The sequence below is a fragment of the Parasteatoda tepidariorum genome, chromosome 12 (assembly GCF_982258835.1).
Source record: "Parasteatoda tepidariorum strain Cologne lab strain chromosome 12, Ptep-v5.0, whole genome shotgun sequence".
In the NCBI taxonomy this organism is placed as follows: domain Eukaryota; kingdom Metazoa; phylum Arthropoda; class Arachnida; order Araneae; family Theridiidae; genus Parasteatoda; species Parasteatoda tepidariorum.
Genome location: NC_141766.1, coordinates 60,184,532 through 60,209,235, shown reverse-complemented (window position 1 = coordinate 60,209,235; position 24,704 = coordinate 60,184,532). Strand labels below are relative to the sequence as shown.

General features: G+C 29.9%; 2 protein-coding genes across 8 annotated transcripts in view; one reads left to right on the top strand and one right to left on the bottom strand.

Moving 5' to 3' along the window:
* Positions 1-14,397, bottom strand: part of LOC107443552 (putative nuclease HARBI1) — a 45,834-nt gene extending 31,437 nt beyond the window's left edge. Inside the window, exons 1-2 of one of the 3 annotated variants that reach the window (XM_087155959.1) lie at positions 13,679-14,397; positions 2,861-3,214 (exon numbers count right to left, since the gene is read on the bottom strand). In XM_087155959.1, the coding sequence (XP_087012085.1) occupies positions 2,861-3,214; positions 13,679-13,681 (357 nt within the window). In that variant the 5' untranslated portion in view covers positions 13,682-14,397. The other 2 variants (XM_087155960.1, XR_015430845.1) reach the window with 2 other exon arrangements.
* The window catches only part of LOC107443554 (protein Fe65 homolog), a 387,879-nt gene that overhangs the window by 290,887 nt on the left and 72,288 nt on the right, over positions 1-24,704 (top strand). Inside the window, exons 1-3 of one of the 5 annotated variants that reach the window (XM_087155953.1) lie at positions 14,941-15,351; positions 17,828-17,881; positions 21,641-21,848. In XM_087155953.1, coding sequence (XP_087012079.1) covers positions 17,860-17,881; positions 21,641-21,848 — 230 coding nt within the window. In that variant the 5' untranslated portion in view covers positions 14,941-15,351; positions 17,828-17,859. Of the gene's footprint in view, positions 1-14,940; positions 15,725-16,150; positions 16,477-17,827; positions 17,882-21,640; positions 21,849-24,704 lie in introns of those variants that run through there. The other 4 variants (XM_087155954.1, XM_087155956.1, XM_087155952.1 and 1 more) reach the window with 4 other exon arrangements.

Here is a 24,704-nt window from a genome sequence, read left to right as displayed (position 1 = left end):
AGCAAATGAAACATTAAATAGAAAAATGCAATTTTTCCTAAGTCAAAATTTTGTTTTTAGAATTTCAGCATTAGTTATTAATAACAGTAGATATGAACCAGTATTTTTAAAGAAGAGAATTTGACAAACTATAAAACATAATTTAATATATTCAAGTTTAAAAAAGACAAATTTTAGTTAAAATAATTAGAAATAAGAACATTTCATTTCGCAAATCCAGCAGAACGTCCAGTAATAATTTCTTGATTTTCTGGAATCTTTGCTTTAGCAATTTTTCCATCTCTAGGTCCATAGGTGGCTCTTCATCACCTACAGCAAAATAAATTAAAAAGGTTAAGTAACTAAAATTTTTCTTTAATATCTCGACATCGGCTTTTTGTTTCACATTTTCATGGTAATTCTATTGTGACAACTATAGGCAAAAATTTACAATTAGAAATTAGGGACCATTTTATTTAACATTATAACAGTCATTGAACAGCCAGCTAATTCTTTTGCTTACAATATTCAACTCTGCAACCTTGAAGTTTTGAACCTAGTCCATAAGACAAGGGAACACCTGGATATAATAATGGAAAAAACATCAAATATGAAAAGGAACACTTTATCTATTTGTATAGAGCTATTCAATAAGTTAAATATTTAATTTTAAATGTAGAAAAAAAAGTGCAATCTTTTTTGTTTTTTTTTTTTTTTTTTGTAGGGCACACAGCATAACAAGCTTAAACTTATCATTATAAGTTACAAAATATTTAAATATATTGTGGCATGACATTATATATATTGTGGCATGACATGCTGGCTTGCACTCGAATATAATTTTTACCCCTTTGAAAATCTTAGTAATTTCAAGCTTTATAATTTTTAATCAATTATTAATAGGTAAATATAAACCTAAACTTAACAGCAAATTTAAATTAATATATTAAGTATTATTGTTGATATATCATATCATAAATTAATATAGCATTGCAACTTACTTAAAAATTACTACAAATGATTTTTTTTCATCCCTTCTTGTACAGTTGCTCAATTTTTGGTAACATAAATTGATCACAAAAATTGATTGAAGTTTAGTAAGGTACTCACCTAAATTTAAAGCAATGTTATGAAGTACACAACATGCAACTATTATAGCTGAAACATTATCAATGTGGCATGACATGCCCAGGCTGAGGCAAGGGAATCTTCTTTTTAAAATGCCATAGCTTCGCTCCACAGTATTTCGTGTCAATATATGTGCCTTGTTATATCTGAAAAAAATACCAACCAGCCTAATTACTTTACAGTTTTTATATCTTTTCTACTGAAATTATTTTAATTTGAGTTTGGGTTTATATAAAATAATATAGTGTAATTTGGTACATTGCCTATACTATCAGATGTCTGTCCAGGACGAATTTAATACCCTGTAGCGGGGCCTTCACAAATTCAACTTTAAGGAAAAATGGTAGTTTCACAAAATACTTTTTCTTAAAATTTTCTTATTCTACCCCGTAAGAAGCAATAAATTCATATTTTTGTGTTGATTTTTAATTTTCACAAATTATGTCTAAATTTTACCAAACAAAAAAAAACAAACAAAAAACTCTCAGAAAAACCTTAATAGACCCCTGATTATGTTAATAGGTTCTTAGAAATCTCATATGCAGAGACTAGGCAGTGAATGTATACTAGCAAATGGATGCTAGAATTATGAAAAGAGATACAAAACTTAGCAGTTTAACAAAAAATAAACCCCACACCTCAGTATCAACATAAAATTTTTAAAAAATCTGGCAGAAGATTTAAATCTTAAGGCCAAAAAGTCGGTTGAAAATGTAATATTTAAAGTGGTTCAAAATATATTTTGAAACTCGCATGATGTGACACTGAATAATAATTAATCATACACTGGTACTGTATAGATAGTAAATATATTAAAAATGATATTTTTTAGCTATGTATTTTTAGTCATAAAAGATTTTTATTTCTTATCAAATTTGATTCTAAATTATTTTTTTTCAATAATCAGAACTGAATAATTGTACAAATAGAAAATAATAATTTCCTACAATAAATAGTACCAACATATTATTCAGGCACTGTTTTCCATGAGCTACCGCTTCTTCTTCAACTAATATTAATCATCATCTTCGGAATAAATATTCTACTAATATTACCTTCCCCCAACTATAACAACTTTCTTTATAGAGCAACATTGTTTAGAAGGCTGTTTACACTGGCAAGAAATATTCCAAAGACATACCAAGCAAAAAGTACATTTTTTGACTACACTAGCCTACCAGGATCAGTAAAAAATCAAATTATTTCAAAACCTGCCCAATGTATTTGTTACAGAGAGGTATTTATATTCTCGTTGCTGTAATCTACTAAGTTTTTACAATCAAGAATGTTTAATAAGCAGAAGATTTCTAAAGTAAAAATTTATACTTCTCTATACCTTATGATAATTAGGAAACAGAATCCTATACATGGTTTAAAGTATTAAAATTAATGTTTTAACAGCTGCATAAATTTAGAGTATTCCTATCTCAAATTTTTTAGCTTTTTGTTTGTTGCTGGTTATTTGGAGATTTTGAGTAAATGTAATATTCAATAGCATGCAAGCAGCTATGAACTGCAATGCAACAAACTAAAGGGCTTCACAAACAACTAATTTTTAAAATGAAAAATACCGCAGATTATTAATACCATATTTATCCAAAAATGGTAATAGCTGGCTAATAAGAAATTGCCCTATTACAAAACACATATAACCAATAATTATGAAGTGATTTTATTTGTAAATGCAATAATACCATGTTTTAAAGTATACAAAAATTATTTTAAAATTTACAAATGCAATTACGTAGCTCACTTGTGCAGGTGAATTTGGTCCCAACACAGGTGTCATTAAAAAAGGCTGGCAGCCACAACCATTATCGCCTAAGAGATGATAGTTTTTATAGATCAGATTCGTCTGTAGATCTAGACAGACAGCACTGTTACTGAAAATTTTGCTGTCATGCACAGATCCAGGCCACCGAGCCACAACATTTCTGATCGACAAGTCTGCATCGCAGACTGTCTGTACCTTAAGCAAGAAAAAATCCTTCCGACACCGGAACCTTTCTGCATCTTCTTCACCAGGAGAGAGAATTCTCATATGTGAACAATCTATTGCTCCTAGCATTCCAGGAAAGACAGCTATGTTGAAAAACTTTTGAGACACCTAATGGGGAAAAAATGTAAATGAATATAATTTTAGTTTAAATATTTTTGTGAAGTCTGAGTACTTTCAATTGCTCTCAATTGTTATTGGTTCTAACAAATGTGTGATTGTTTAAAAATAAAGATATTATTTATTTCTTTTTGAGTACAAATAATTTAATATAATTTTTTAATTTCATTAATTACTTTAAATTCTTTTTCACTGGCTTGACATCCCTTTGTATACCCTGACCTCCTCATCTCAGTTGCATATCAATGTTCTACGAAATTTTTTTCTTTCTTAATATTTTCTTAATGGGTCATTCCATGTCAGTTCATCCAGCCATGGCACCCACCGACTCAGATTTTGATGAAAATTTGTACACTTATAGAGTTTTTTGTGCTGATTTCAAAAATATCAATTATATTTAAATCGGTTAATGGGTTTAAAAGTTATAAGAATTTATATTTTTGCCAAAATGGCTCATTTGCCGCCATTTTGATTCATACATCAAAGGCTATTAATGATTGTAACTCACCTTATATTTGTCATAGAGCAATAATTTTTTTTTTATTTTGTTCAGAATAAAGTATTCTGTCATATAAACACTTTTTTTTGCGAATAAGTATCTTACTTATTTAGTAAATGGGTCTGTTTTGCAGTTTTTTGATCAGCGGAGTTGAGTAACTTCAGGAGATTATTTCTGGCAACTCGCCCCCTTCAATTTGAAAAATATTTTATTCAAAGATAGATGAAAGTGCAAACTAACATCTGATACAAAAATTTTGATGGGCCGTTCACTCACTTTTTTTAAAAAAAAAATATTTTTCTTATGAATCAATATGCGTTAAAAGTACTCGTAGTTTGATGATTTATAGTCTTTAATTATAACTAGAGTATAATAAAATGATATAAAAAATTGTGAATGGTAGAAAAATATGTAAAATAAAGTAATCATTTATTAAATTATTTTTTTCTTCTTTCTTTGAGCCCTCCCCCCCCCTCAAAAAAGAAAAGAAAGGAAAAAATTTGAGACTGAGCAAGACAAACACAATTTCTGGCCAGGAATTGCTGAAATTTGCAATTTAGCTCTGTATGTTTTAGCCTGATCTACACTTATGACATGAATGGAGACTTTCTTGGTCTTATTGGAAGGAGAATTAAATAAGTCACAATTTGTTTTCATTTTCTTATATAGGGTGACCTGGGATAATTCCTGATCAAAACATGCAAACATCTATTTTGTGAAAAAACTATTCAAGATGGAATTTCAATATTTACTGGAAGTTTGAGACTATATGAGATGAGTCCTATGCTACCTTCTTTTGTTGGAAAATCTAATTAGAATTTAAAAGATTTTAAATTCTTAGTGATCAGAAATTACCCCTTCTCTTGATCATTTCTGGGGTAATTCCTGATCACTTCTGGGGTAATTACTGATCACCAGTTTTATAGTAAAGGGGTTGTTCAAAAATAATTATACAATGGTAATTAACAAATAAGACATCAAGATCAAACAAATAAACCAAAGAGATGTTTAAGCAGCTAATAAAACGATTTCTTTAAAAGCAAAGAATAAAGATTAACACTTTAAATTTTCCAAAAATCTTTGCATCGTGCCATACATTTTAGGCAAGCAGCCAACTCATTCTCATGTTCTGTTGGAATATAAGAAAGAGTTCCCACATAAGTTAGTTTTGCTGGATTTTTTAACTTCATTAAGTGAGAGTGAAATGTTAAGTAAGGTATGTCAACAGCTCTGACAGTAGCTCTCACACTGAAATTTCATTTTCAATCATTAAATGAAATTCACTAATTTTGCTTTCTAGAAGCTTAGTATCTTTTTTAGTGTTATAATTTCTCACCATATTTATATTAGGCAAATTTATAAACTTAAAAATTATTCTAGCAATGTACACACATAAAATTAAGATAGAAGCAAGGTAAGGCAAACCAGAAATGGGGCAAATCAGAACACATTTGTCTTGTATACAGTTAATAAACAAATTTTGTGATTACAGTTAAAATATATTTTAATGGTTGTTCCACTTAATACATATGAACTGCCATTTAAGAAAAGACAATTAGCTATTTTTAATACTATTTATAAAAAGAAATGACAATGATTAGGAATTACCCCAGTGATCAATAATTACCCCATGGGGGGGCAACATTTGATATAGTTTCCTATAATTAATTATAATGCTTACAGTAGATTTGAAACAATTAAACAAAAACTTACACTATTTTTATATCAAAGAAAAAGAAAGTAACTCAAAATATTTATTATTAAGCGAAGGAGGGGACCTTTGCAGAAATGTGCACATTTTGAAACCCATCTTTAAAATGGAAAATACAGAAAGCAGTTTAAAAGATACATATTTTGTTAGATTAAACAAAAAACTATAATTAAGTAAATGTAGTTATACCTTAGTAAAATCTACAAGCATTCTTGTCCATGTCTCAAATTAAAAAAAAAAAATTTTTTTTTTTAAATAAAACTTAGGTGATCATTATTTACCCCGGAAACAGAGTGATTGTGAATTATCCCTGGTCACCTTATATATTTCATACTGATAAAGGAGATACTCCTTATGTATGAGGCATATAGTTGAACTTTCCTTAAAATCTAAATTGCTCCTAAATGAAATAAGTTATATATTCTCTGAAGAAAGTTCTAAAATCTTCTGTGAGTTTAAACTGCACTTAAAATCTTTCAAAGTTAATCCAAAACTATATAATACTTGGGTTTTCATAATAAAACTCTTTTTTAAGTATCAAATTGATACATTTAAAACTTTTGAAAACTTATTTCTGTTCTGTTCTAAATAAATGGAAGAAATACAATGTTACTGATTGGAAAGAAAATAAATTTTACATGACACTCAATTCTGATTGGAGCAAACAGAAATGTTCTGGCAGATGATACATTCTGATTAGTCAAATTTCTTTTTTGGGAAGGTAGAGATGGAATATGTCAATAGTTTTCAGTATTTTTTTTTTCTATTCAGAAGTTTTTTTTTCAAAAATTGGATGTATATAATTATAAAAAAAGTTTTTGAGAATAAAAAGGGCCTGTAAGTATTAGTGATGAAATAAGAGCATGCAAATTATCTTATAGTTAGTGATATAAAATCATTTCATTTCAATATAATTATAATAAATAGTTTAAATTTATCAGTGTATCAAATGAAATTTTGTAGGGGTATCTCATTACCATAACAATCATTGTGACAAATAAAAGGATAAAATTAACTTCAAATATTCATAATTTGGTCTTACACTTAATTACATTTTAGAATCAAACAAAATGTTTGAATTAAATTAAAGTGTACAATGATTTTCTCCTTCCATAAAGATCAAAGTTAGTTCAATTAAAAAAAAAAAAATTAATGGCTGCTTTTTATTATTTGGCACTGCCCTCTACTCTTTTAGAGAAACTTTTGTTTATATTTTTTTTAGATTGTGATCCCTCTCATTTACCAAAGCTATATGATTCTGGATAAATTTATTTGCAAAAAAGGTGAAATTTTGTTCATTCTAAAATTTTCTTTGTTTTCTTTTTTGAGGGCTCAAAGAGAGAGGAAAAAAAATAATTTAATAAATGATTACTTTATTTTACATATTTTTCTACCATTCAAATTTTTTTTATATCATTTTATTATACTCTAGTTATAATTAAGGACTATAAATCATCAAACTACGAGCACTTTTAGCGCATAATGATTCATAAGAAAAAAATTTTTTTTTTAAAAAGTGAGTGAACGGCCCATCAAAATTTTTATATCAGATGTTAGTTTGCACTTTCAACTATCTCTGAATAAAATATTTTTGAAATTGAAGGGGGCGAGTTGCCAGAAATAATCTCCTGAAGTTACTCAACTCCGTTGATCAAAAAACTGCAAAACAGACCCATTTACTAAATAAGTAAGATACTTATTTGCAAAAAAAAGTGTTTATATGACAGATTACTTTATTCTGAACAAAATAAAAAAAAAATTATTGCTCTATGACAAATATAAGGTGAGTTACAATCATTAATAGCCTTTGATGTATGAATCAAAATGGCGCCAAATGTGCCATTTTGGCAAAAATACAAATGCTTATAACTTTTAAACCCCTCAACCGATTTAAATATAATTGATATTTTTGAAATCAGCACAAAAAATTCTATAAGTGTACAAATTTTCATCAAAATCTGAGACGGTGGGTGCCATTTTTGTAAAATCCTGTATGATTTGACATGGAATGACCCTAATATTTTTCGTATTTACTTGTAAAAATACTTTTTTAGAATTTTAACGTTTTCTTCTAGATCTATGTAGTTTTCAGTCGCAAAAAGTTTTCTAACTTAAAAGTTTATAATCCAGTTGATAACTAAGGTAGAAACTAATGTACTCTCTTATCTTATGACTCGACAAATGCTAATGGTGAGTGCATGTGAAGCGCTCCTATTGATAGACAGTTCTGTACTACGCCACCTGCAGCTATTTTTAATTGCCAATAAACAAAAGTTAACCAAACATTAAATAATAGCATCCAGAGGCACAAACTATATTATCTGACAGATTTCTGTATCCTCATTTGTGGCATAATAATCGTCAAGTCTTTGGTTTTCCAGACAATGGCCCTTGATAAAAATTACAGAGAGGGACCAGCTTAAAAGGTATAGATTGTAGCCACCCCCAGGCAAATATCAACATGTTTTTATTAAAAAATAGCAAGTTTAAAATCCAATTGGCACCTTAGCAATTGTGGTTGGTGTGAAAGATCATGATAAGAAGATATCCCCATAATGTCCATATATTGATGATGTTACAATATCATTGTTGTGTTTTTCAATTAAATAATGATCACTTTAACTCAGAAAAATTACTGTATATTGGAATATTTAACATAAAATATCAAGTAAATCATAATATCTTACAGTATAACCTTGAATGTAAGTGATAAACAAAAAATAATTTATAAAATGCATTTCATAGATATTAATTGCGTTGTATGCGTAAGCAAGTTAAAAAAATTAATTTCACTTACCTCTGCACATTCTTCTTTGGTCTTTGGGAAGAAAATGAATTCCTTACACAGAGAAGCAAGGACTTTGCTAACTCTGTGTATGACTCGACATATTGTAGACTGGCTTACCCGAAAACAATCTCTGAGAAGAAGCTGAAAACTTCCGGTAGCATAGTACCGGAGTGCAATAAGTAATTGTTCTAGAGGCGATATGGCATTATTTAAGGTCGATGACTGTTATAATTCTTTGCCTATAATTGCTAATAAAGAGGAAACACTTTCCTTATCCAGGTGAAATCTTTTTTTGAAACTCGTCTCGTCCAACTCATCAAATGGGCAAATTCGAATATTTCCAACATCTCTTTGTTTTTGATCCTCAAGTTTTTCTAAGAATTCTAATTCTTGAGTTAAAGAATAATCCTCCATTATAAAAAAAAATACTCTAAGTATAAAAACAAAATAAAACAGACAAAAATAGCGCCGGCGAAGAAAACGAAGTAAACAAACACTCGTTTACTGCGCACGCGCGTTTATGCAGACCAGGAATATCTTCAGGTTAAAGTTACTTAACTCTGCGTTAAATTAACTCGCAGTTACGTATACGGAGGAATGAGATTTTTTAACTCTAACCAGGAGTTGCTCGCACAAAACCTGTTTTGAACTCTGACCGAGGGTTAGGGTTAATGGTGAATACGGGCGTAAGTGGTACAGGGACCAGATCCTTACATCCTACGTGAGACTTTTCCACAGAGAATTTGGACCAAATTTCATCTTTATGAACAATAATGCCTATCCACACAGGGCTCAGTTGGGTGAAGAATACCTCCAATTGGAGTGGCATAGATGCCCCTTGACCTAAACCCATATGGGACATCTTTGGACAATCACTACAGCTTGAAGATCAGCTCCTAGGACCATCTATGAATTGAATGGTGCCTTGATGCAAGAATGGCTATAGTTTTCACACGGATCGATAATTCTGAGAAAATGTATGAAACACCAATGCAAGAGTTGTATAGCTGTTCGAGGCAATCACATACCATATTAGACAAGTTTTTCCTCTGATTGACAGGATGTCATCAGCTGCTGTGCTGGGCAGGTTTCTTTATTTAGGGCAGGTTGTGCACATTTTTATTTTACCATATGTCTGGTGTTGAATTACTGTTTAATGAGATTGTATGTCGCCAGCCATCTTTCATCATAATGCAACCCTTTAAACTACTCACTCTTGTTCTTGATGATTGAATTGTTAAGAGCGTATGGTGGCTCTCTAATGTAAGTTCATGGGTGAACTAATCTATTACTTTTGTTAGATAAATATTTGTTAATTATTATACAGTCCACAGTTCCTTCAATTTCAACTATTGAGCTATCACGGGACCGTACAGTTGGTCCTAAGCAACCAGAGTCGAATATGGCTTCTTTGATATCTTTGAACCGCCAAAGAGGGATCGTACAGTTGGTACACCATATATTGGTCTTATATCAGATGATATTTAGACCAGGTGTTGGTGCCTCTCTCGGCTTTGGCTTCGTTTATCTTTTAATTTGGCGGAAAGAAGAGCTCTTATTGTTTTTTGTTTTGATATAGTCGGACGTCTTCATATGGCGTCATTCATCGTTTCGTTAATAAATTGTTAATTAGTAATCGTTTGTTCTTAATCATTCGTAAATACAGTCCGCATATCAACCCCCTCAACATGTTCCTGTCTACCCGGAGTTCAAACCTGATATAATTCGTAAATATTAATTTTGATCAACTTTCGTTTTTGTTTCGTCATAACTTCGTTTTTGATTTCGTTTTGATACATTTTTGATTTGCAAAATTACTGATACTGAGAAACAATATGAAAAGAGCTTAAAACAATTAAATCGTCGTCGTGGCAGCTCTAAAAGCAAAATTACTAGATTAGAAAGCTTTATTTCTACAAATGGAAATGAGGCTGATTGTCTCGAACTGCAATCTTGTATCGATAGCATAGGATTAATTCTTCAAGAAATTGAAGTTTTAAAACTGGATTATTATTCAATTTTGAAGGATGAAGAATTAGAAGCTTATCAATCCCATTTTGATGAAATGGAAGAACAGATAGAATCTTGCAAGGTAAGCTTACAAAGACTTTTTCATTCAAGAAGTTCTAATATTTCTCATTTGCATAACAATGAACAATTAAGTACTAGTAAAATAAATGTTAAATTGCCAGATATTTGCTTGTCTTGTTTTGATGGAAAAATCGAAAATTGGAATAACTTTAAGCTTCAATTTGATAGTTTGATAACTGAAAATCAGTCTTTAAATAGCATGCAGAAATTGTTTTATTTGCGTTCAGCTTTAAAAGGCGATGCTAAATATATTGAAACGCCAGAAGATACTTTTGAAACCTTGATAAAATCCTAAAAGAAAGATTTGAAAATACTCGTTTAATTGTAAACAATTATATCTCAAACATTTTGAATTTTGAAAAAATTTCTGTAGAATCTTATAAAGAATTGAGACATTTAATTGATACTTTAAATAAAAGTTTAAGAGGTTTAAAATTAATGAAATTGGAAACTAATGATCTTGTTGAACAATTGATAATCAACATAACTGTTCAAAAATTGGATAAGGAAAGTCGCAAACAGTATGAAATGAGTTTAACTTCTACTGAACTTCCAAAATTCAATACATTTATGGAATTTATTCAAAAAAGATGCCAAACATTAGAAAATCTTCAGGGAAACCAATTTTTTGTGAACAAAGCTAAGAATATTCAACATCAAAACAAAGCACGCAACTTTGTTGTGAAATCGAATTACAATAAATGCCATTTGTGTTCAAAGGACCATTTAATTTACAACTGACCCTTTTTTTTAAAAATGTCACCAATACTCAGATTTGATGTTGTTAAGAAAAATAATCTGTGCATTAACTGTTTTAATGCATCACATAAACTGTATTCCTGTCCATCGAAATTTGCTTGCAAATTCTGTCAAGCTAAGCATAATTCCTTATTGCATTGCAAGGAAAATAATTTTCGCCAAACGGAGATTCATTCAGAATCTCTAATAGAGCAAAATTCGCAGGCGCCAGTCTGTAATCCAAGTTCTCAGGACATAAATAATGTTTCGAATGATAATTTCATATCTCATGTGTTCGCTACTATAAACACTTGTAGAAATAAAAACATAATTCTCGCAACGGCTCTAGCTTGGATTTGGAATCCTGTGAGTAACTGTTTCGTTTAAGGACGTTTATTGTTGGATAGTGGAAGTATGGTAAATATTATGACTTCGGGTTTTGCAAACAAAATCGAATTGAAAAAAGAAAGAATAAATACTTCAATAAGTGGGTTAGGAGGAAATGAAACAAATGTTAAATATAAATTGAATGCTCTTGTTTCTAATAAAGATTCATTGTTTTCGCTTCGCACTGAATTTTTAGTAGTCAATAAAACTACGGATTTAATTCCATCTAACACTTTGGATTTACAGAACATTATTATTCCCAATCATTTAATATTAGCTGATCCCTCTTTCGCTAAGGCTGGAAAAATTGATATGATCTTAGGCGCTGAACATTTTTTTGAAATCATTAAAGAAAATAAATATCACACTTCAGAAAACTTAACATTTCAAGATTCTGTTTTTGGTCTTATTGATAGTGGTTCATATGAATGGATGCAATGGATGAACAGTTGAATTACCCTCTTGCTTCAGAAGTTGTTCTTTCTGATTTATACATGGACGATGTAGTTACTGGATCAACAGATCTTGAATCGGCTTCAGAGTTAAAGACTCAAATGTTTGATAGTTGTGGCATGACCTTGCACAAATGGAACTCGAATTCCAGGGACTTGATCAATGACAGCAAATTTAACGAAGAATTCTCATTTGAGACTGAAGAATCTACTAAAACACTAGGTATAAACACTAAAACACTCTCGGCTTTGGCTTCGTTTATCTTTCAATTTGGCGGAAAGAAGAGCTCTTGTTGTTTTTCGTTTCGACATGGTCGGGCGTCTTCATCATTTCGGCAATTAATTGTTAAATAGTTATCGTCTGTTCTTAATCATTCGTAAATACAGTCCGCAAATCGACCCCCTCAACACCAGGTTTTGTTTTGTTTGCTTTATTTTTTTAATGCAAAAAAAATTTTTTTTAGTCCCTTCCATATTTTTCACAAGGTTATATACAGTTAGAGAATTAAAAGTTTGTGCTTAAAAAAGATAATTATTATTGCTTACAAACAAAAAATTTTAGCATTAGACTAACGAAATTAAACAAATGAATTGAATTAATCTTGAAATTAAAATATAATATTAGTGTTGTTGTTTTTTTCAAAATTAACTATGACTGTTAAATAGAGTATTTCTTTAATTTTCAAAAACATAAGTTAGTTTAAAAACCTATGTCAAAATATATGGTGTTTCTGCGCCAAAAAGTTTCTTAATTTGCAAAAATTGAAAAAAAAAATGCTATAGTTGGCTGATGGGTGGCTACATGTTATATCTGTTTAGTTGGTTTCTTTCTGAGATTTGTTTTTCTCAGAAAACTGCCAAGAAGGTGCCAAAACTTGGCGTAGGTACTCATATTCATAAAATCTTTTTCAAAACGGATATTTATTAGGTCTTTAGTACATATTCTCACAGACACATAATAACAACTAAGAAAAGTATGAATTTGGTTACCTTTGATTAGTTTACCCTTACATAAGGTTTAACAATTGTGTCATATTTTCACACAGATTAACTAAGAAAAGAGAATTTTATTTACAATTATTAGTTAAGTTCCTTTCTAGTAATAATGAAGGGAATATTTCCGTATCGTGATCTGTCATACCAACTATAATCACCAAGGTAACAAATGTATTTTAAATTTGTAAACTAAAAAAAAAAAATATAAGAAGAATAAAACAAGTAGAAGTTTGTCTGAGGACGGCTATGAGTAATACCCTTTAAGTAAGGCCCCTTTTATGATATTTTTTTTAGTCTCTCGAGTGCCACTGCCTGAAAGCTGCCAAAGCTTGGCATTTATTTAGAGATAGATCACAATTCAGAAATCTTCCCATAACGAGCTACTTGATACAGCAAGGTAAAATAAACTTACTGCAATAAGTGATTAAGGCAATAAAAATTTAATATGGTTGCAAAAAACTACGGTTAACCAATTTTAAAAAGGGAGAGAAAAAGGAATTAAAACGATTATAGAAAAACGGTCATCACAGCTACTTAGACTCATTGAACTTGTATAATTATAAAGATAAAGCAACTGCATTTATACCGGCACTAGGTTTGATAAACTTCCACGGCCAAAATGTAAAAAAATGTTACACAAAATTAATTTCTTCAAAAAATATTATTTGCATTTAAATGTACAATGCAAAATTGCTGAGCTTTAAAATAAATAATTCTAAACTTGATTATGTTGATAAATTAAGAAAACGTTATTGCGCTTATTACAATGAGAAATACAAAAAAGAACTCATACCATTCTTAATTAACATTGACTAATGCTGATACACATACTGGAATATTTCAAACTATTTTCTTCTCACTTCATCAGTTTGTTGTTTCATCAGTTTCAGTTTGTTGTTTGTTTGCGAACAGATTTCATTATTATGTAAAGGATCCGGTTGCCCATTTCTGCAAACGTTGCTAACCAGTTCAAATGGATTTATTGAAATTACATACATTTGCTGACTTGTGTGCTCAATATATAGGCTTATAAGTCATTGTCAAATAGAAAATACAGATAGAACAATTCAGAGAAAGACATCACAAAGAATACATCCAGGGTTACGGCGGGATTCGAACCCGCTACCTCCACGCTTAACAGAGCATTTGGACCGGCGATACCACTCGGCCAGGGAGGCCCCCAGTTCAAATGGAAATACGGGTCTGGGTCTCTATCTTCATACAGCCTCATTTACGCACTGTCTTGAATGCCAGTCGTTTTATAACCCTAAACTTCGACGATCAGCTGAAATGGATGATTGCCAAAATAATGCGTCCCGCAGTGAACTGAACGTTAAGACACAGTTCCCAGCAGATCATCGAAGTCAAGCATCACTGGCTGCTGTCAGTATGCAGGTGGGTGACCACTTGGATCAGTCTGCGTAGGGACCGAGGGTGTGCGGTATTGGTCCTTGTTAAACTGTGCTACCGTAAAGTGCTCGATTTAGCGCGCAGGTCGTCGGGCTACCGAAGAGGGGGTGCCATCCCCTCCGCAGAGGATCAAAATTGTGATGGCATGTCTTCGGATCATCCTCCGGGATGTTTCCCAGACCGTCGCCAATAGCCCATTGTGCAGCTCTAGTGCGACGTAAATTAACAACAACAACAAGCCAAAATAATGCTATCGCCAAGACCTTGGATGCCCGATTTTTGAGCGTGAGAGCAAAAATGGCGAAAACGTTTGAGCGGGAGTGAAGTAACGAATACGCTAGGAAGTATATATTTTTTACTACAATATTCTTTTTTCATGCAAAAAGATTTCTGGGTACTGGACATTAATATTGCACCCCTTGCTGAATTAATATTAAACAACTCTTGGTGTCAGCACTTTTTCTTGCAGCTACCTCACTACTGAAAAAGTAATTTTGCAATTAGTGCAAGTAATGTTCATTAGTGCTTCATTTCATTGCCACCGAAAAGTAGGTATATTATTTCCCTTAAATTTAAACTAGTATTTGCAGTCTAGAGCTATGTTACTACAGACTCACTCGTTTCTCCACGTACACCGGCTGCGTAAGATGCGCATGCGCCATTGACGAAATTTCGATGCTGCAGCCAGGTGTATACACGGATAAAGAGCCAAATATTGTAAACTTCGATCCGTTCTACGGTTTACGATACTGATTTTCAGATTTGGCTGGAGACGTATGTTCCATGAAAGTATTTGCATAAAAGTATTTTAGACATTATGAATAAGTTGACAGCACTTCACAACACACCGAGTACAGAGCACCATAGTTACACTTTTCAAAATTCCTATGGTGAAAATCTTGGCAAACAATAATATACTTTTAATTTTGGTGGCCTAGGTGAAAATAAAGCTAGGTATATTTTTGCGCATGCGCATTTTACGCAGCCGGTGTACATGGAGACAACAGTCTCTCACTTATTAGTCTATTTGTTTTGGTTGTTAGGGTTTTTAAAACGGTAGGTGCCTTTTATTTATAATGTTTTTTAAGTTGGAAGGATTAGTTGTCTTAATAAATTAAACTTTATAAAATTAACATTGTAATTTACGATAGGATATATTTACTTCTTCGCACTTCTAAAATATTTTCATTACTGCGTTACCTCTTTTGGAACCAAAAATTTCAGAGAGTTTGCAGCAAATTATTTCCAATGAAATTTAATGTACTGAAACCGAGAGTTAAAATATTATATTTATTTTAATTACGAACAATTTGAAAATATTTTTTAGTATATAGCTTTCAATTATTTGTATCATTAATTGATAATTGACGTGATCAGAAATTTTTGACCTACGAAGATGGTCAAAAATTTTGTTATTTGCAGAAAATTTGTTAGTGCAGAAAATTTTGTTAAAATCCATAGTTTTTAATATTTTGAAATTCATCGCAATTTAAAATCGAGCATTTTTCTGTCGTTTTTATGAACACATGTTCTTTGAAATTTTGTCTATAGGGCTGCTGTGTTTACTATAAAGAAATTTAATTCCTAAATTAAGAACAGTAATATTTTAATTAGACTTGATATTCTGCACAACGGAAATGAGGAATAAAAGAACATATATACTAATAGAGTTTTTCAATTTACTAAATGAAGCACATATTTTAAAAATAACAGTATAATGAGAATTTGTAAAAATAAAAAATATGAATATTTTTTGTTTTGTTTGTTATAGTCTGGAAATTTTCTATAATGCTTTTCATATTATTTTGTATATAAATTTGTATAAAATTTATGTATATAAATTCATGCAGGGAGATTTCCATATCCTGATCTGTGGCAGAATTATCGCCAAGTTTTTGCAACTTCTGCTCAGTGGCCCATGAGAAACTTAAAAAAAAGAAAAAAGCATCACAGGGAATAACTGGAAGGGTATAACTTGTAGCCACCCCCAGAAAAACTTCTACATGTTTTTCTTTTTTTTGTAATTTGCAATTTTAGAATCTATTTGGCACCTTGGTGATTTTAGTTGGCACATCAGAACATGATACTGAAATATCTCCATTCATGTCAACAGTGAGGAAAACAAATTAACAAATAAGTGACTTATACATTTCCTTTCAAATTTTGAATTAATGCACATAGGTAAAGTGTGTTTATGCTTTTTTGAGGGGATTATTATTAATGTTAAAAGAGTTATTAGAAATTTGGATACTAATCAATAAATAGCTTGACATAGGCGAAAAATTGGCCAATGTAAAGTCATGAGGCACAAGTAAATTGAGTTTTATCTTCATTTTTTGTGAAACAGCTATTGTTTTTTTATTTAACAAATTAAGAAAATAAAATACAGAATTTGCTTCAGCTAACAAAATGGAAAAGTGCCAAATATTTGAAGTTAGATTACTTTTACTTTATTGATCATTTAAATATATTGAGTTTCGTAACTGTATTATTATGCCCAGAAGGAGAAAGTGTCTAAAACTGACGTACGTCGCAGAACAAACGAAGTCCTGCAGAACAATTTGTATCTTGAATAAGTGATAGAAATTTCAGCACATTTACCAGTAATCTCCCTCTTCCGTATCTTTGCCATTCGGAGGAGGAAATTAATGAATTAACTTTTGGCTATAACTTTTTTATAAAATGGGTGTATCAGTTTTTAGCATATAGCAGGAGAAATCTATCACTATTTTTATCAAGAGAGCTTCTGAAGCAAGCCGTAAAAGAATTAAATTCAGAGATTTCCGATTTCGTAAAGTTTATGATGTTTAATGTATATTTTCCATTCCCATTTCTGAAGCAATTAGTGAACTGCGGCAATCCACGATTGACAGAATTGCTTCTAAAAGACCAGATTCTGTCGATGGAGATGAAGAAGTTGTTGGAAAAACAGACCAGTGAATGTTTGTGCTCGCAAATGGTGCACCATCTGGGCACTTGTCCCCTCGAAAGATTTTTAAGGCAGCCCTTATTTTAATGTTCGGAACTTTATATCATAGGCATTTTACTAATAATTCATCCTCATCATCGTAATTAACAAAATTTTATACTTCAAGAGTGCTTGAAAAAGTAACAAGTCCAGAATGTTTGCCTTGATTTAAAAAATAATGTAGTGTATCTGCGTATGATCCTGTATTTGAATAAATGAAAATATAGTATTTTAACGTAAAGTTGACTTTTTTCGTTGGGAAATGCTTGCAGAACATTTGAAAATATTCTGCTTATGGGTTATTATGTAACTTAAAATAAACAGATAATCTTGGTGATCCATCAGATAATATAGATGTTATGTATGTTATTATTGCCATTGGGGTTTTTCAAATCATTGGAAGTTTTGAATTACTTTTTTTTTTATGCATCTTAGATTTCGATATCTTTACCCCCTTTTCCATTAAAATTCGTAAACTGGTACTTTATATGCACTTTTGAACTTTGATGTATTTGACTATAAACTCATCCTATACTATATATATTTTATAATTTTTTATTTCAGATCTTGCAGAATTGCTTTTCCAGTTATTCAGAATGAGTTCCTCATTTGAGCTAGGTAAAGTTATTTACTGTTTATCTGAAAGAATTTTTACTTAATTGTTTTTTTTTTTTTTTTTTTTTTTTAAATTACTGTTTATATTTGTTGTCGAAATTAATTTTATGTGTGTATGGGTCATTCTTTTGGAATGTGTATTTTTGCATTAAAGTTTTAACAGTTTCCAGAAAATTTTACTGGCACTGAACAACTCATAATAGTTTGACGTCAATATTTTAGAAAATTTTAATATTGCTGTTGCATGAAAAAGAATTTAAAACTATCTATTAGTTAATCTTCTCTCATACCAATATTTAATTATAATTTAGTTCAAAATTTCCTTAATGAAATGATTTTAAAGTAAGGTTTCAATTATCTCAAAATGAAAACAAAGTGAATATATGACTCAGCATTGTGTTCAATAGCAATTTTGGGGATATTGCCTAAATTTGACATTTAAAAATTTTAAGATATGATACTGTTATAAGTATATACAGTTTATTGAAACTAATCATTTTTAAAATCATATGAAAGGGGAAAAAATGACAATAGTGAAACTATTTAACTCCATTCTAAAGCTTTGTTACTGAATTTACTGAAAATAATAAATTAGCTCATAAGCTCCTAAATTCACAGGTGAATCTCGTTAAACAAAACTGAAAATAATAATAAAATTAAAACTGAAAATAATGAAAACTGAAAATAATAATAAAAACTGCAAAATTGTTATATGAGTTTTTTTTTCTTCATAAAATGACTGAATTCCTCAAAAGTAAGGATATACTTCTAATTCATATCTATAATTAGTTGACGATTTCTGATCTAACTTGAGGTTTTTACTGACATTATTAATAAGAATAAAAAGATGGTGGATCAAAAATCCATATCTTTTTATTCTTTTAAATCGATAGTTTTAAAATCTACATTTATGTTCATAGAAAATGCTATTTTTTTAACACTCAAAAATAGACAAAATGCACAATTTTTAAAATGAAAGCTTGAAAGACTACCTTGGAAAATGTTAATTAAATCCAATTTGAAGAAATTTGTTATTTTTAAAAAGTGATGATGTCACTCCTACCAAAAACAACTGGTCGCTGACGATCATTGCCTGTGACGTCACTCTACATAAAACGTTCTAGCAAATACCCATTATCTTTATTTTTTGTATCTATTTTGATTACATCTACCCTGATTGTTAATACAGATTTATTATAAATTTAGTGATGGTAGATTCTGAAAAGCTTCAGCATTGTATTTAAAAATATTGTCTGGTGCCCTGTTGTTCAAGTTCTAAGGTCGAAACTCCGGAGAAAATATTTTTTGCTGTGCCCAACCTTCCTTAACAGCTCCATATACGGATCCTCACAAAGTTGTTCTATGCAACAACAAAACATTCAACATTAACATGAAAGATAAACAAGTTAACGTCAGCATTGTTAGAGTCAAGTCTGCTTTATCTTAAAAGAGGATTCAAGAAGTTCAAACTGACAATTCTTTTGACCAGAGCAAAAGACATGCTTAAGTGGAAAGAGATTTGATTTATCACTTAATACTGTAGTTCTAATAAAATCCAGATTTAGAAGACGTGTTGTTTTCTACTGAATATAAACATGTTAATTGTTAATTTTTTTTTCTGGAAGGGGATGATATGGCAACAGTTATTTTGAGATGTTAATTTTTAAAGTTTACATAAGCATAAAATGTAGAAGTAAATTTCACTAACAACTAATAATATATAAAAATTGTACCGTTCAAAGTAGATTTTGTTTTTAATGCCTGTGTCTCTTAAATATCATGTTACTATTTTGTAAATAAAAGGTATCTAGTTTATAGTTTTCATTTATCTTATTATTTTATTGTTGCACCACTTAAAATCTCAAGGAGTGTGTATTGCACAGTTTAGGTTGCTGATTGATGGTACATCCCAAGCAACCAAAAAGAAGCATTATAAAAATTTTGAGCTATTTTAATGTCGCCTTGGATATTTATGTTGAGTATTGATATGGCTGTGACTGAAACCAACAAAAATCTAACATTTTCTAAAATTAAGATTTTTTATGATTGTTTAGTTGTAATCTTTTTTTTAAAATGGTTACCATTTAGTGAAAAAGTGAGATTTTTCAGGTTTTTGTTGACTCTAACCATGGATACACTCATGCATAATCATAAATTTTTGGTCTCCATTTCAGATTATACAGGATACGTAGTGCTTTTAAAAAGTGCTTAAAGGTGCTTATTTTTGTTTTTTAAAAGCCCTTAAAGGTTCTTTTTTATTGGATGTTTTTCAAAAGTGCTTAATTTTCTCTTTTTGAAAATGAGAATTTTTTTCTTTACCATGTTAATTTTTGTCATGTGTTATGCAAACGCACGGTTTCCACATTTCTATTCAAGATTTTCACAAATCATTCAAACACAATGCACATGTGTATGAAAGCGCCAATCATTTTACATGTTTGATGAAATACTTGTGAGTCCATATGTGCATATACTGAGCTGGATTTAGTGGGAATTATTCTTGCACTATCATGTGCAACTTGGCCGCATTTTGCAAGAGATTCTCAATTTCCGCCTTCCTTTTCCTCCCTATGAAATCGAAACGAAAAATCTCTCTTATCTTTTAAAGGTGGCTGATATAATGAAGAAAAAGAGTTCTTTCTCAGAAACTAGTTATTTTATCTTGATGATGTAAAGTCTTTGAAAATTATTTTTCATTTTGTTAATGTATATAGAGCTTAAAAATATCTTTTAAGTGCTTAAAAATATCTTTTAAGTGCTTAAAAATATCTTTTAAGTGCTTAAAAATATCTTTTAAGTGCTTAAAAATATCTTTTAAGTGCTTAAAAATATCTTTTAAGTGCTTAAAAATATCTTTTAAGTGCTTAAAAAGTACTTAAAAGGTGCTTATTTTTTGTTGAAAGATTTTTCTGCGCATAGAGATGGAGCTACACTTGTCCATTAATGGATTTCCGTCTTCACCTTATTTTTCATGCTAATTTCTAATTATTTCTGCCTGGAAAAAAAATAAAAATGTAGCTGAAAGATCTCAAAATAAAACAATGAAATTATTATATAACTTATTCTTTCATTTCATGGAAAATTCTTTTTTTTTAAAAAAATGAGGCTTAAATCAGATCTCTAGACCAGAAAACACCCTTAGCAAAATGGAACATTGTTGGCCTTTTTTGTAATTAAATTACCCACACCAACTAGTTAGATAAGTAATCACATCTCTAATGTAAACAAATGTAATTGATGTACTTATTGCATACCCTGATTAAAATTATAAAAAATTTTTAAGATTTAAATTGAGAGTAAAACTCTGTTTTTTAAATCTCTGCTGAGTTTGTTCTTGTGAATTTAGTAATTTTTAATTTAAAAGTAATATTGAGTTAAAATGATATAATACAAGATAAATAATCTTGAAATGTTTAATATATAATTTTTATCTTTGACATATTATATGTCTGCATTTTTAAAAGCAAAAAATTTTTTTCTCAGCAAAATTCAGTATTGAATATGGCATCAAATGATATTGAATATGGTATTCAAAATTTTGGGCATTTTCAGCATATTTATTAATAATATTAATTTCCTAAATAGAGAGCCAATGTTATTTTCTCATTTCTATGCTTAAATGCAATTTTTTTACAGATTATCTGACTAAGGAAAAAAAAAATGAGTATCTAATCAGATTTTTCTTATTTTCCTTTGAAATCTTTTTAAATAAAAATCTTTTTGTTTTTAAATCATCTGATTGTTTTTTTTTTTTTTTTGTAGGAAATGGTTTCCTAAGCTATGCAAATCCTAACTATCAACGTGTTCCTTCAGATGAAAACTGCAATGTTGAGATAGATGATCTCTATGAAGAATTAAATGGACGAATAAATCACAAAACAGGTGTACGGAGCAGACGCAAGTATGCAAATTTGGAACCCTCATCTATGGGTGTAGATCTTCATTTAGAAAGTGAAAATTCTGAATCATCGTGAGTTTTAATATATTTTGTTTACAGTTTTACTTTTTTTATATCTATATATCATTTATGTATTTAAACCTATTATTTGTGTGGAGCAATCAGCTTTTCTTCAAGATATAGATGTTATGGTTCAACAATATAAAACCTCCAAAAATTGGTTACATCACAACAGACGTTATAAATAGCTACCAAATATTTAATTTTCATGTTCAAAATCAAATGGTTTCGCAATCTCATTAAGGATTCAGAAATCAAAATATAAGATATTTCTGTAAAAACCTAAAAAGCCTGGGTTTTTCATCAAAGGCCAAATAAAACCTGTGTTTTAGATTTAAACCCTGGGAGGCTGGGCCATTTTTTTTTTTTTTTTTTAGAAAAAAAAGACTTTTTTTTTTAAACCCTGCTTCTGACTTTTGCAATTTTAGTATTATTATTATTTAACTCATTGCAAAACATAAAATTAGAATCTGGAAAAAAAATTTCTGTGATCCTTATTATTTAAAAACCCTTTTTAAAGTGTCCAAATATAGTTTAAATTATCTTAAAAATAAAATGTTTGAGAATGAATAAAAATAAATTACATTATTTTTTCTCTCTCGTTTTTTAATTTATAAAATCTATTTTTTAAGTTTTAAATTTTTTCTTTGTTTTTTAATTCAAAAACTAAGAATGTTTACTAATAATATTCACTAATTTATAATGATAATTAATAATAATGATGTGATGTTTATTAACATATAATAAGCATTAAAAATATTAGTATTAAAAATATTGTGGCAGAATTTGCTCTGGCTTTCTGCAACAAATTTCACTTGCACCAATATCTTTCTGCAAGGCCTTTTTCATAGTATTAACCTTTTTCAATCATATGTCTACTCTCAGCCACAGTTGCATTTCTGCTCTTAACCACAGTACAGCAAAGATGTTAACCACAGCTTAATGGCAAACTACATATATTGTGGCACTGTGAGGATGTAAAGATTGTTGTGTATGTTCAAAAAGAAAAATTTAAGGTGGAAGACGCCAAACTAAATATTTTTGCGACGCATGTTCATGAAAGCCATGGTTTTATATTGGAGACTGCTTTGAAAGATACCACACGATGGACAACTATAAGATATATATTTTACATAAAATTAAGACTTATTATTTTGTTGCATATATCTAAAGTTTAAAAAAGAATTAATAAATTTTATTTTTCCTCATAATGCATATCGGGCATTATTGTTTATTCAACGAAAATTAATTCTGACCAACATGACACCCATGTATAAGCTTAAGATGACCACAAACGGTTAAATGTATATGCTGGACCAATTTATAATAACATAAGGGATTTGTGTTTATAGAAAAGGCCTACTTATTTGGAATGAAACTGCATTCTGTATTTTTTTAATTACACGTTGTAAGTTATCTTTTTAAATGAAAAAAAGTAAAATGACTTATCTTTTTTAAATCAATAATAAAGAAAAAAATGCATCCACATACAGACAGAAATGTAAACATTAACATAAAAAGTTACCTACTTCCTATATTACGATAGAACAATTAAAATAGTTAAAAGTTGATAAAAGGTTTAAATTCGTGATGCAAGTTAACCATATTTAAAATGTTAGCTTAAAACAGTTAAGTTTTATGTTTTATTTTAGTAATTACTAGAGGTACAGAAGCAAATTAGGTGAAAAAATCAGTATAAAAGTTGAATATTATGTAATATAAAATATTTTTTTAATCATTTAAAGCATGGCAAACAATTTGCTTTTGTATTCACTTTGTTTACTGCTTTGGAAGTTATAAACTTTTTAATGATCTTATTCCTGTGAAAATTTGAAAAATTTATCGCATAATTGGGTCCATACTTTTCAATTAAACCTGCTTTTTATAAACAATTTTGTATTTCTGTATCTAGCTGGTGGTCCATTTATTTGAATCAATGATCTTTTATGACTTGTTTCAACATCCTCTTCATTTTCCCCTTTCAATCTTAGTCTCTTTAATAACACCATCAGTTGAGCGGCAGGTTTGTCACAGCGCGAATTTCCGCTAAATTTTAATCTTTTTTCCTAAAATCTGCGAATTTCTCAATATGTCTTGACTTGCGCGAAAATTGCTTAAAATTTGATTTTTTTTATTTATTATTTTTATTAAACAGAATTTTTCATTTTCCTGAACCTTAAATTGATTAGATATTTAGGGGAGTGAATCAATAGCAAAATGACATGAAAATAGTTCAGAGATAAGAGATAATCACAATCTTGTCAACTAAGGTGGTCTTTCTACACTTAGGGAGGGTAATTACCTTTCTGAAGTCAGTAAGAGTACAAAAGAAATTGGAATCACAAAAGAAGGAAAAAATTTTAAATCAAATCTTCGACAGAAAAATTGTTATACATGCTATTGCACTGAGCAATGAAATTTCTACTGCCTTTCTACATATCCAGTTAACTTTTCCTAGGCGGCTTCTTGTGATTTCTTAAATATGGATCAGTTTCTTAGATGAAGGGGGGAGACTAGTAGTTAGTAGGGACTTGTAACTAGTAGTTTGAATGTAGAATGTTTGAGTTTTCACAGCAATTACTTCTTACAAAGCAACGGTCAAGGAATTGCGCGTTGGTGAAGGGCAACTGATTGAGTTTTGGAAATCAAAGACCAAACACTCCAAAATTAGCAAAAGTGGCAATTCAAAGTTTTTCGGTGCCTAAAAACAGCGTTGACGCAGAAAGATCGTTTTCTAGGTATAAAAATGTATTAAGTGATGAAAGACGAAGGATAAATGACAATAATCTGACAATGTACAATACTTTGTACCAAAATTCTGTTCATTTAAATAAAAATATTAATATTGCTTGAAATTCAAAGAAATAC